Source organism: Cannabis sativa, chromosome X (genome assembly GCF_029168945.1).
Source record: "Cannabis sativa cultivar Pink pepper isolate KNU-18-1 chromosome X, ASM2916894v1, whole genome shotgun sequence".
Taxonomy (NCBI): Eukaryota; Viridiplantae; Streptophyta; class Magnoliopsida; order Rosales; family Cannabaceae; genus Cannabis; species Cannabis sativa.
Window position 1 is genome coordinate 19,282,303 of NC_083610.1, and position 14,140 is coordinate 19,296,442.

At 33.4% G+C, this 14,140-nt stretch overlaps 1 protein-coding gene across 1 annotated transcript; it reads left to right on the forward strand.

The window, feature by feature from the left end:
* The first annotated feature begins 1,033 nt into the window (after positions 1-1,033).
* Positions 1,034-3,750, forward strand: LOC115714809 (transcription factor bHLH84-like). The gene is made up of 5 exons (XM_030643572.2): positions 1,034-1,671; positions 1,762-2,037; positions 2,176-2,241; positions 2,336-2,401; positions 3,071-3,750. Exons 1-5 carry the CDS (start codon positions 1,066-1,068, stop codon positions 3,182-3,184), a joined length of 1,128 nt encoding a protein of 375 aa, XP_030499432.2. The 5' UTR covers positions 1,034-1,065; the 3' UTR covers positions 3,185-3,750.
* Positions 3,751-14,140: the final 10,390 nt, after the last annotated feature.

The window sequence follows — 14,140 nt, forward strand, 5'->3', positions numbered from 1 at the left end:
CATAATAAACAAAAAAATTAGTAGTCCCTCGATTCTCTAATTTTTGGTTTATTTATTAAATATAACTAACGATGGTTAATTAACATATTCTCCTACGCATTTAGTCTATGGTAGTACATTTATGAAATCTTATATTGTACTTACGAGTACTTAAAAAGTGTATTACTATTGAACATTAGTAGTGTCTAGCACCTTTTATAAGTGGTATTCCGTAATTAATTAACGATATTTTTTAAAAATTATTTTCTTAAATTATATAACATCCCATACTTAGTTAGTCCTTGAGTATGACTTTGTGTTGAGAATCATGAGGTTCCATCTCAAAATTAATTAGCAATGAGTGGAGTAGCCCATGTTCTTATATATAGCTTAATTCTCTACCATTTATTCCATGTGGGACGTTGTCCACAATACACTGAAAAGGGGTTAAATACAATAATATCTTTTAACAATTCTCGTACTTAAAATTACAGCTTAAGAAAAAAAAAATACAATAATGTTGGACAACCTTGCTTGCCTGAAAAATTAACTGTTCGATAATATTTACAGGTTGCTGACCAATTAATAGGCACTACACAGCCTGTGTTGCTGCTTGGGATGAGCAATTAAGAATAATACTCATACATTAATAACAATTAACAAGTAACAGAACTAATAAAATTCTTAATTACACATTTAGTCCTTTGAAGATTGCATCATCACCCCCCCAAGTAAGGAAAAGCTACATATTATTTAATTAATCAATTATTATTTTTCTTTGTCTCTCTCTCTCTCTCTTAGTTGTACTATTAAATTGCCTCCATAAGGAAAAGACCAAGTGATTGGTTAAAAACAATGAGACTTCTTTTAATTTATATCTCTGCTAATGATTGGTATTAAAGAATGAAAATGAAATTCTATTCATTAAGTCAATGAAATGCTCTGTTCATTAATTATGTAATAGCTAATCTATAAATACCAGCTTCTGTCATTTGTTCATAAGCATCAAGCAAATACAGCCCTCTCTCATTCTAAATACATTAATTGCCCTCTTTTCTCTTCTACCTAATTAATCAAGTTCAACAAATGGAGCCTATGTTGGGTGCTATTTCATCTGGTGAATGGAGCAACTTCAATGGGATTTATTGCTCAGAAGAAACTGATCACAATGATCATCATCATTTCATGGCTTCTGATCACTATTTTCTAGCTGGCTGTGGGGTCACAAATGATGATCACTTGACAATTGAAACCTCAAGCTTAGATGATCAAATCCCATTTACCATTTGGCCAGGAACTTCTTATTCACATAATTCAAGTGTTTCAGAAATTGACAATTACCCTTGTAGTTTCTCACAAGGAATGATTAATACTAGTCCTTATTCTCACCCAGTTACTTGGCTGACAAGCAATAATGTCTCTGTTGAATTCAGTGAAGAATGTCAAAACGAAAACTTGTTTCTTGTTGATCCTGATCACAGCCAAGAATGGCAGAACCAAGAAGTGAGCAATAATGGAACCATTAATGGGGAAGAATCTGGTGTAAACCAGCTAACTACATCAGCTGTTGTTGATCACTTTTCTCCACACAAATGGGAATGTGATCAAATGACAGTACCTGAATCTTCAACTGTGGCAAGTGGAGTCACATCTGAGAATTCTAAGAAGAGGTCTATCAGTCCATCTCATGAAGTAAGTACCTTAATAAATTGTAATTAATTAGAGATGTATTGTATTGGAATATGTTTTCCTAATTTCTCCTCATTTTGTAATTTATTTTAGGAGCCAAAACACAAGAGGAATGTAAAGTCAAGGAAGAGTAAAAAACAACTTGCTCTGATGAGTGACAATGAAGAAGATGGCAATAGTGCAGGCACCGATAAAGGACACTCGAACAGCTCCCTTTCGGAGGAACAACACTCGAATGATTCTGTTGATGAAGAGCTAGGAGAAAGAGCTTTAAGCTTGAGTCCAAAAGAACCTACAGCTTTGAACCTTAGTGGGAAAGCAAGAGCTTCAAGAGGGTCTGCAACCGATCCTCAAAGCGTCTATGCCAGGGTAAATATAAGTCCTTTACCAATCATTTTTAAGCACATTCACTATATGTCTATAGTATTATTTTGTCCCATGATCTGGTTTTTCAGTACTTTGTTTTGCTTTGTTGCTTAAGAAAAATTTCCCACTTTTGTCTTGCAGAAGAGAAGAGAGAAAATCAATGAGAGGCTAAAAGTACTACAAAACCTTGTCCCAAATGGAACAAAGGTATGTGCATGACACAATATGAATGAATTGAATACTCTTCAAAACTTCATACCTTATTCAAGATTGTTAATTAATTGGTTACTTTACATTTCAGGTTGACATTAGCACTATGCTTGAAGAAGCTGTCCAGTATGTGAAGTTCTTGCAGCTTCAAATCAAGGTAATTATTTCAAAAACTACAATAATAACATTATCTAATAGCGGTGTTCACGGATTGGTTTGGTTAGGATTTTTAATTTTCTAACCAAACTACTATTACGGTTTTTAAAAATTCAAAACCAAACCAGACTAATAAAATGATCAAACCAAACCACTCAAAAACGGATTAGTTTGGTTCGAACCGTAGTTTGTATTTCGTAGTTATTCTAATTTTTTTTTACAATAATTTGTTCATTTTTTTGATATTTTTTTACTTTTAATATGTTTATATAATACATAAGTAATAAAAAATTATTATTATAACAATATAAATTCAATATCAATATTCTACTTAAATATCAATATTTTATCCAAAAATAATATATAAAATATATATAATAATTATAAGGATTGGATTGGTTGATTGGTTTGGTTTGGTTTGAACCGCTATCGAGATTTTTAAAACTGTGACCGAATCAGAGAATTTAAAACGGTCCGGATTGATTAAATTAATCATTCACACTGGATTCATTTGGTCTAATCTCAAATGGTTTAGTCCGGATTGATTGGGGTTTGGAACCACGGATTGAACACCCCTAATATCTAACATAATACTTACGTTAGTTACACATTCTTATATTACATTTTCACTTCTTAGTTGCTAACTCTGTGTTTGTTCTGAATTTTGTAGCTCTTGAGCTCTGATGAACTATGGATGTATGCTCCCCTAGCATACAATGGAATGGACATGGGCATGGGCATGGGACTTGATCATCTGAGGCTCGCCGCCGCGTCCAGGCAATAGTTTTAGCTGCTAATCCCCTTATAAGTTGCTCTTAATACAAAATTTAATTAGACACTGAAGGGATAAGCACAGCTTTTGACATGAACACAAGATGGTATTCCCATTTCAACCACTCTTTTTATCGAAAACACTAAACAATTCGTCGCCAGCTTCGTCATCTTCATCGCTATCCTGATCAAATCCAGAGGTTTAATTTAAAGAATGAGACATCGTTAATCCTATTTTTTGAGGAACAATAGCTTAACTCCACCTTGTATTGTATTCTCTGTTTCAGTACAAGAATATATTTTCATATACATGTACAAAAATTCATATTGCTTAAATTCATTAGTCCTGAAATGTATTTTTATAAGGTTACACTACTCAATAATACTCTAAAGTGATCTCAGAACACATCTTATTTGTTGTTGGTTGTGAAATCTTAAATTATATCTATACACATAATCAAAAGTTTATGGAATTATTAGCAATGATTCGATGTGTAAATACTAAATCCTACTGTCAACATGGATTAATCAATCGTGTATTTATGTAGATCATCACCAAATCTTGATGGCTTCTTCCGACATGGATTTGATTTTATGTTGGATTTGATAATGGGAATATAAAAATTGTTGATCATGATCAACATCATTTTTACCCACAGGGGAATCTAAAAATAAAATTAAGTAGGAGAAAAAATATTAAGACTTCAATGTGGTAGATATAATAAAATATATGTAAAATAATGCATAATTGTATTAAAGTAACTTTTATATACATTTTACATTATTAATTTACAAGTGGTTCAATTCTCAATAATAATATTTTATTTTTTAAAAAAATGAAAATAAAATATTGAAGTGTTAAATGTATTACCTCTTTAAACTTTGAAAAAATCTTTACCACTACACTAAACAACTTTATTTATTATTATTAACTAGGAAAATATTATTTATTTAGACCTACCCTTCAAATAGTTTACATGTACAATGGCCAAGCCAAACCAAACCAAAATTTTAGCAAGGGCAATACATGTAAAATTATATAAAAATTATTTTATTTAATTTTTCAATTATTATTTAAATATAAATTAAAAAAAAAATTAAAATATTTAGGGGGGATCATGGTCCCTCCGGCCCCCTCTCCGTCGTTAGGGTCAGTTCAAGGGTAAGGCAGAAGGGGCACACTTAGCCCAAAAAATCTTTCTCAAAAAATGCCTTAAATTTATTTTTTAAAAGAATCATATTTTGTATTTTTATTATTATTTATATAAAAAAATAATACTTAATTTATTTTTTTAATATGCTACATTTGATATTTTATTAAGAAAAAAGTTTAATTATATTTTCAAACAACATTTAAATTTTTATCGGTATATATAAAGAAAAAAAAAAACCATAAATTTTTTGATATAAGAAAAATCCAATTATATATATATATATAAAAAAAAAGTTTAGTTTCTTTACTTAATTTGCCAAGTTAGCAGGCAAAGACAACATATCATTACCAACTGTGATGAGCTGATTTTTGAGACTTAGAGTCAATTAGTGGAGAATGATGCTATATATTCTTGATTCTAATAGATTCTAACTAACTTTAATTTTAGTAGAAGATTATTTAGTTCATAACTTAAAAATTATTTTCAAATTTTAAAAATAGAAGATAACATTTAAAAATTAATAAAAGTTCTGGCCAAATTTTTTAAAAACAGTTTTTTGAAAATTGAGTTTTAAAAAATTAGAAAATATCAAACATCAAAATGTTATTTTCTATTTTTAAATTTTTTTTTTATCTAAAACATTATTTTTTTACATTTTTACTCACATATCCGAACTTAAATCTTGGACTCCAACCTGAACCCAGATCCTAGACCCTAAATCCAAACTAGAACCTGGACCATGAACCTAAACTCGGATCCCAACACCGAACTCTGACCCGAACTCAGATCTCGAACCTCGAACACGAGACTAGTTGGTATATATATTTCTTTTGATGACAATGTTGTGCGCAATGCACATAGAAATTTAGTTTCTCCATCTTAATGTGTATCTACACTTTTGTAGTGTCGTGGAACAGATTGTGATATAGTTCTATAGTAGCGCGATGCTTTGTTTGTGTTATGTCAAATGATTAAATGGTTTGTATAAAAGGATTTTGTTAAAGATAAATATAGATACTTAAAAAAAAAAATCTAAAGATAATAAATGATGGTGAACTTTATATATTAGCATATATAACTTTTGTAAACCAAATAATAAAATGTGAGAATGGGTTACGTAAGGTTTCAGGACTTGGATCAATTTTAATGATCTAATGAGTTGTCACGCGGTTTTAGAAGTGGACTTACTTCAATTAATACTTTTCTCATAATCATTGTAGGTAGATAATTAATGAGTTTAATTCATGATATATTTATTTATATAATAATGTGTGTGTGACACACTGAAAAAATAAATTAAGTAAGATTATATATCAGAAAGTGTGATTTATTAATGATAGATCATATAATAATATAGGGATTATGTAATAATTAAGTATATACGCATGTATATATTTTAAGATCTAAATTGTAAAGGCTGCTATAATAATTAAGGTGATGACGTTCGTGGGGTGCACTGATCGTATGATCTGTATCTTGTGGTGTCCCCGAATGAGTGCAAATCACTTGAGGCTAGCTTAAGTGGCTATAAGGGGTGCGTGTGTATTGGAAGTCTTGGGTTCGAGTCCCAGATTATGCTGATGTAATATATAAACGCTTAAATAAAAAAAAATATAATAATTAAAGTGTAGTTGGATCATAAAAATTGTAGTCAACACGCTATTACTGTGGTTTTTCTTCTATACGTAAACAATAAGTATATATATCTCAGCTTTCTTGACATATATAGTAATTGAATCTATTATGGCAGCATTTGGACACACGTTGTCTTAGCCCCGATCCAACTAAATACTTCCATTTATTTATATATTTCTTTAATTATTACTTATATACTCAAAATAAATAGTGTTCATGATTAAAAAAAGATTGAAAAAAATCTTTTAACTATAAAACGTTATGATTTTATGGTGGCCAGTAACAATATAAAAGAAAGGTCAAGACTCAAGTGGGTAGTGAAATCTAAGTAAGGTTACCGACGAGGATGAGAGTCATCGATTAGTGCACCTCTATAATTGCCAACTAGATTTTACATCAAAATGCTTTCAATATAATGTATTATATATTCCTTCTATATATGGATTTATTAATATACAGAGATATTAGTAATATATCACTACAACTCCTTATTATTTTAGGAGGCTTTTGGTTGGGAGGAATGAAAATATAGGAATGGGAATGAGAATAGGAATAGGAATAGGAATAGGAATAGAATGGAATAAAATTTAAAATGCATAAAAAAAAATTGATAAAAAAATAATTAATTTTTTTTTCTTGTTACATTGGAATGGTCATTCCTTCCTTTTTAAAATGGAATAGCTATTCCACCAAAATGGTAGAAAGAGCATTCTATTGGAATGTCATTCCAATACTTTAAAATGCAACCAAACAAAGAAATGGAATGAAAATTGTTTCCTTTCTATTCCATTCCATTTCATTACCTCCAACCAAAAGCCACCTTAGATTTGTAGTTCTGATTTCTCCTGGTGAAATATTTATCCATAAATTGGTATAGATATATATGTATTTAGGACATTATTCTATATATAAATCGCTAAGTACTAATAACTTACAACTGTAATCCGAATATCCGAATATCCGAATATATATCCCTCATTTTATTTTTTAACTAAAATCACTAGTTAGAATTAACGGCAGAAAACTAAACATAAAGCTGGTCTTTATTTATTTTATTTTAAATTTAAAAAACAAAATTCTTACAAGTATGATAAGTTGAGCTGGCAGTTCATCAACCGTGTGCTCTTTAGTTTTAAGGTGCCTCTGATTTTCTACAACTGGGTCTACCAATATATCTCCACGACATTATTGAATATTAATTTGTTTGAATGGGAGAAATATGAGTAAAATCTTTTCTAAATGTGACATTAGTAAGGTAACCTCCTTTCAGTTTCACCCTATCTTTTCATTTGGGCATGCAGCAAAAGTGTTGTCTTGATTGGAGGAGGCTTAAAACAATGGGATAATAAAAGGAATAAAACTGAGTAGAATTAATAGGGAGAGCTAATATTGAGGAAGCCAAGGAGCACTGGGAGTATCTTGATAGATTTTTTTATAATTAATATTAATTATGTGAGACTCTCCCTTTAGTTAGATTATCCCATAAAAAACATGTTAATTTCAATCTTATTTTGGAGAACCTTGTTTCTAAACTTCAAGGGTGGAAGGTTATTAAAACCCTTTCAAAGGTAGGGCGGGCTACTTAATTTGATTAAGCCTGTCGGTCTTGCTCTTCCAGTTTACTCAATGCAGACCACAAAACTTACCCAGAGACTCACTAACAAGGTAGATGGCATAGTTAGAGACTTTTAGAGGGAATGTGAAAAAGGTAATAAAGATTCCAATTCGATGCTTCGAATGACGAGGTAGAATACGAAGTTTTCCTGGTAGGATTACGAATCACAAAAACCTTAAAAGCCAAGCCAATTCAATGTTTCAGCGATTCACAGCTGGTCGTAAATCAAGTATTGGGTGAATGCCAAACAAAAGGCACAAATATGGCCAAGTATCTAGAGAAAGTTTGGAAGAAGTTGGAAAAAGTTTGATTATTTTAAAATTAAACAAGTTCCAAGAGAACCGAACTCTAATGTTGATGCCTTAGCAAAATTGGCATCACAGTTTGACTTAGATTAATTGAATCTAGTTCCAGTATTGAAGGTGTTAAGTGAGCCACGCATCTACAAAACTGATAGAAAGATGTAGAAATGATAGATACGAGCCCCATGTGGATGATCCATATTGTTAAATACTTGCTAAATAACTTCTAACAAACAAAATTGAGACACGTCAACTCTTAGATACAATCCTGAGATCAGAGCCGGCTTTAACCTTGTGCAAGCTGTGCAATTGCACAGGACCCAACCTTGCACAGGGCCCAACTAAATAAAAGCTAAAATATTTATCATTTTTAAATTTAAATCCTTTTCAGTTTATTTTTTTATTTTTTTTAATTAATGACCCACCTTTTTATACCTGGAATCTCTTACAATTTATGGTAGTTTACTATTTTTTTTTTCAATCTTTTATATTCCATTCAATATATATGTTTGATAGTGGAATATATATATACTATCTTTTAGTTGTTTCAAAAACTGATTAATAAATATTTTTTTTCATCATATTTATTTAAATATTTCTATTCAATTTTAAGTTTTTCATTTAAAAAAAAAGAAAAGAAAATATCAAAAGAGAGAAAAAAAAAATAAACGCACGATTATATATATGAGTTTGAGTTAATGGCAAGACTTTATTTTTTTTAAAAAAAATTATCAAATATGAATGAAATATTTTTTTTTTAACTAAAACTTCTAGAAGTAAATTTTTAAACTTCATCTACCTAAAAAAAAATAAATAAAAAATTGAACTTAGAATTTAATTATACTTATTATTTTTATTAAGGGCCAAATTTTTAAGATTAGAACATGGCCTCTAAAATATTTAAGACGGCCCTGCCTGAGATACACACTGGTTGACGGTAAATTTACAGAAGGGAACATTCCATACTTTTACTGCGATGTGTACTTTCCATAGAAGCCTCTGATATTATTAGAGAAATTCACGAGGGCTTTTACAGAGATCATACATGATGGCAAAGTTTGTCTAAAAAGATAATTCAACATGATTATTATTGGTCAACCATCAACAAAGACAGTCATGAGTTTGTTAAAAAAAAGTGATAAGGGCCAACGGTTCTCGAACTACGAATGATGATCTCGTCTTACCCATTTACAATATGAGAGATTGACCTGATTGGATCTTAACCAACAGGGCAGGTTGGTACAAAATGTGTCGTAGTCCCAGTTGACTTCTTCACCAAGTGGACGGAAGCCGAACCTTTGGTGTCAATCACTTACAAAAAGGTCATGGACTTTGTGATTAAAAATAGCATTTGCATGCAAGCTCAGAATCCCCATAAAAGTAGTATCTGATAACGAGACTCTATTTGACGAAGATTTATTTACTGAGTTCTGCGAATGGAATAAGATTATTAAGAGCTTCTCGTCAGTATCTAGGCCACAGGCTAATGGGCAAGTTTAGGCTATTAATAAAACTTTAATAGACACTATAAAAAAAGAAGCTAAATGCGGCTAAGGGAAGATGGGTTAATGAGCTACCTCACGTTCTTTGGGCCCATAAAACAACAGAAAAAAAATGCGATGGGACACCATTCTCACTGGCATTTGGCTCAAAAGAAATGTTTTGTGATACACAGACCTAAATTCTACGACCAAGAACAAAACCAAGAACTACTTAAGATGTCCTTAGATATGCTCAACGAAAAATGCACTGAGTCACAAATCACAAGTGTTGCTTACTAACATCGAATCACAAGACACTTCAATAAAAGAGTTCGAAAGAGACTCTTCAAAGTAGGTGATTTAGTGTTAAGACATGTGTTTGCTAATACACGAGATCCTGCAACAGGGGTATTTAACCCAAACTGGAAAGGACCTTACATTATAGAAGTTGTTGTGGGAACAGGAGTGTATAAACTAGTGTGGCTTGATAGCTCGCTGATAAAAAATACTTAGAACAACAAACATTTAAGGTCTTATTACCAGTATCATATTCTATTGTATTTCATCTATTTGTAATGTAAATGTCATTTATTTTAATAAAGATGTATATTTTTTTGAATAAAACTTCAGCTTTCAATAAACTGAAAAATTAGTCATAGCAATGGCAACTAACTCAGAAGACAGAAGATCCTCCTAGATAGTACGACCTGTGGAGAAACAAGAAGTTCGCGCCATATAATGAGTAGTTTTATTTGCATATTGTTTAACAAAACTAATAAAAACAAAAGACAAACATTTAAGAAAAAGTCTTACAATCGAAACAATAAAAAATTGAGACGGAATGGAGAGATGACTCAAAATAGCTTGAACACAAACTAAACTATCCATCTCAAGAACTACATCATTGCAAGTAAAACTATCAATCCAACTAAGGGCCTCCTTGATGCCAGTGATTTCTTCCATCTCAGGTTGAACCCGATCCTCAAAAGATTTGTTGAAAGCCGCAACCACCTTTCCATCATGACCACAGGTTGTAATACCAAAATCAAAATGTCCAAATTTCTCAAAGATTGCACCATCGACATTGACCTTGATCTAGTTTAACACATGAGTAGTCCAATGCTTAAAAACTTTATCATTATCGCGAAATAATAATAAAGATTCATCTTTTGTTGATTGAGCAAAATGATATTGATCAAGAGCACACCTAGCCGAAAGAATAATAGCAGCAGTTATTGAAGATTTCTGGTTCTAAATGACAACATTTTCGAGCTTGCCAAATGCCCCATGCCACCATAACTGCCTCCTCAAGCATTCGGTCCCCTACCCTGCTCGATAAACTATGCCACCAAGAGGAAAAAGCAGTCTATATCCAGCTGCCAAAATCGACACAAGAGTTGTGCCAACAAGAACGAGCAAAAGAACAACCAACAAGTGCATGAAAAATGGTTTATGCACTACTGTTACAAATAGGGCAGATAGTTCTAATTGGCACATGTTTGGTCACCAATTAAACACAAGAAAGCAACACGTTTGAAGTTGCACGCCAAAGAAAGTTTCTCACCTTTGGGGGTATGTTATTAGAGCCCAAATCTTTCTCCAAAAACCAATATAATTATCATTGGAAAATCCATTTTTAAACTCTTCAAGATACTTGTAGGCACTTTGGACAGTGTAGTAACCTGCTGACTTTTCGAAGCTTCAATACCAGAAATCCTCTTCAATGGATGAGTTAATAGGAACATAGAGAGTAGCAATTCTATCACGAGCTTCAAGTCTTCTAGGATCTCAATATCCCATTCACGAACATTTGTCTTCATCAAGCTGGAAACTGGTTTATCAACTAAACCAGGATGTGTAGACATAGACATATTAAAGGGGTGATCAACATGTAAGCTAAGGATCTGTCAAGATACTCACTGTTAAACCAACAACAACACTGAAAAACCGTGTTTTTGCAAATGTCAGTTGTATATAAGAAAATATAAAAACTGTAATCGTTTGCAGCAGCAGAAAGTAATTCTGCTACAGCAAAACAGAACAGGCAGAATATAAAATATTTGCAGAAAAATAAATAACTTGACACAAGAGATTTATACGTGGTATCAGTGTTCTCCCGAACACTCCTAGTCCACGGGGCCACGCCCAGAGAATGAAATCAATTAATAAAGTATCAAAATTACAAAGACAATTGACTTAAACAAGTTTAGACTCCCTCTAAAGTATTGCCGCAATCCTTTGTAATCCACTTTATGAATCTGACTTCTTGAAACACCTTCAAGCCCGAACTCCCTTCGTCTTTGAAGTGTGAGTGCTTACTTCCTCCCGAAGTAAGGCTTCAACAAGTCTTCTCCCGAAGACCAAGTGCTTACTTCCTCCCGAAGTAAGGCTTTATCAAGTCTTCTCCCGAAGACCAATCTCTTGTTCAGTCAAGTAGTTCTTCACAACCTCTAGGATAGAGTAAGAACAGAAATAGAACAACTAGAACCTAGATGAACAACTAGGCTCTCACAAAACAAAGAAAGACTCTCTTCTCTCAAAAGATAAATGTAGAAAATGAATAATGGAAGAGGTAATTCGAATGGTTGCTCTCTAGGCTCTATTTATAGATCATAGAAACCAAAGAGGCAACCACAAGTTCGAATTAGCAGCTGTACAAAAACTTTCCAAAAGAAACACGATCCGCTACATCGTATCTCGTGATGTCCGACGCAGCGAATGGGAAACTTACTAAAATCGGGTTCGATCTTCTTTTAATGTTTGATTCCTGCCAAAAACAGATTAGATATTCTGATTGTATCAAGATACAATCGAAATCAATAAGGTTAAGGCAATAAACAAAGTTTCCCTAAAAAATACAACTTTCCAAAAGAGAATTCCTTCTCTTTTGAGAAGTTTTCAACAAAGGAAAGTTCAGCTGAAAGTGCAACTTTCCAAACAAGGAAAAGGGCAACTACAATCCGAATTTATAAGGTAAGAAATCGAATATGAATGCACACCAATCTTACCATAAATGGAAAAATTATTTTGTCAACTAACTTGCCAAAAAAAGACTTTACAATCTCCCCCTTTGGCACTTTAGATGAACAAAATAATTTTTAACACAAAGTACCTGCAAGTTAAAGTTAGCCATAACAAATAACTACTCCCCCTGAGTAACACAATCGAATATCACAACAAAACCAAAAAAACATGCTAACTTTAAATATTAAGAAACATTAAGTTCACAGGTACTAACACACCACAACTCCCCCTGAAAAAGAGGGTCCAGAGTTGGGCAACAGAACAAACCAAAAAAAATAAATATCTCTCCCCCTTTTTGTTTATCGGAGTGCCAAAGTAAACAAAGAACAAGAATAGACCAAAGTTTAAGAAAAAAAAAAAAAAAACAAGCGAAAACACTTTAATTTTTGTAGAGTTGAATCAAGGTGGACAGTTGCCTGGACATGTCATGCTGGACATCAGCCATTGCTTCAAGACAAGTGTACACATTCTGAAGTTCAGACTTGACTTCCAGGAGCTCGCACAGCGAGCTCGAACTTGCACCGGCCAGAAGCCAAGCGCACTCGGCCTTTGGCCGTTTTTGGAACACACCATCAAAATACTCAGAAGGTTGGAATGTAGGGCCAGTGATGGGAGGCTCAAGTGTTTCATGTGCTTGGGCCACATTCTTCTGAGAGGATAAAACCTTATAGATTAAATTTGGAAACACAAGTTTGAAGGTTGGCTTTTTACCTCTTCGAAAGGAGACAATCTGGTTGAGAATATGAGAGGCTAGATCAATGGAAGTTTCAGAGGTGATGCGGTATAGGAGTGTAGCCACTTCTTGAGACACCACGGTCTTGTTCGAATTTGGAACCCAATTGCTTAGTGCAAACCGCATAAGGGAAGCATGAGCAAAAGTGAGGTGAGTAATTCGAAGACTCTCCCCTGGTTTCAATTCTGAACGTGCACCAGTGAGTTCAGAGTGCATCAAGTCACGATCCATGGACACCACAGCATTGGAAACATTCTCAGGCAATTGCAGGGCCTGAGCAATGTCCTTTTCAGAAAATGAGAACCAATGACCCCTAACATACACTCTTCTATACAGTCTAGAGTTCTCATCAAGGAAATCATCAGTAAGATTAGCATAAAACTCTTTAATAATGTTAGCAATGAATCCAATAAAACCAGTAAGAGTGTGTTCCCATTGATGAAATTGAATGAACTTTACAATACCATAAACACGATGGGCATGCAAATCATAATTCCTCTCACTTTCAAACTTACGAGTTGCATAAAGATTCCACTACGCTCATTGTCTCGATAGTAAAAAGTTGGACAGCCAGAGATAGAGGAAGGGATATTACCAGATGGAGGATCTTCCATGGGCTGCTTGCCTTTGGCAGCAGCAGAGGCCTTTGCTGCAGAAGCAGTTTTTGAACGAGGAGGCTCTGGCTCGAGTTCTGTGTCCTCACTGTCCTTCTCAGTATGCAGAGAAACTGATTTGTCTGAAGAGACTTCCATTGGATCCTCTTCTTCTGAACTGGAACTCGAGGAAGCCGAGGGAGGATTGGTCTTGAGTTTCTTCTTGGCTGGAGGAGCAGACTTCTCTCGAGATTGAGAGGCTTGAAGTTCTTTCTCAGCCGAGGCTTGCTGGGCTCGAGTTCGAGTGGAAGGGCCTGTTGGAGTGGTGCCAGCCATTGATGCAGCAGGAGGAGGAACAGCCAATGGAGGAGGAGATTCCTTCGAGGATTCAGACGACGAAGTCCAGGTGCGATAGGGCCTTACAGATTTGCG

Bases quoted from the DNA above. Each gene is read 5' to 3' on its own strand.
- LOC115714809 (XM_030643572.2), top strand. From the start codon at position 1,066: ATGGAGCCTATGTTGGGTGCTATTTCATCTGGTGAATGGAGCAACTTC. The intron at 1,672-1,761 runs GTAAGTACCTTA...AATTTATTTTAG, and splicing joins CTATCAGTCCATCTCATGAA to GAGCCAAAACACAAGAGGAA. The intron at 2,038-2,175 runs GTAAATATAAGT...TTTGTCTTGCAG, and splicing joins CTCAAAGCGTCTATGCCAGG to AAGAGAAGAGAGAAAATCAA.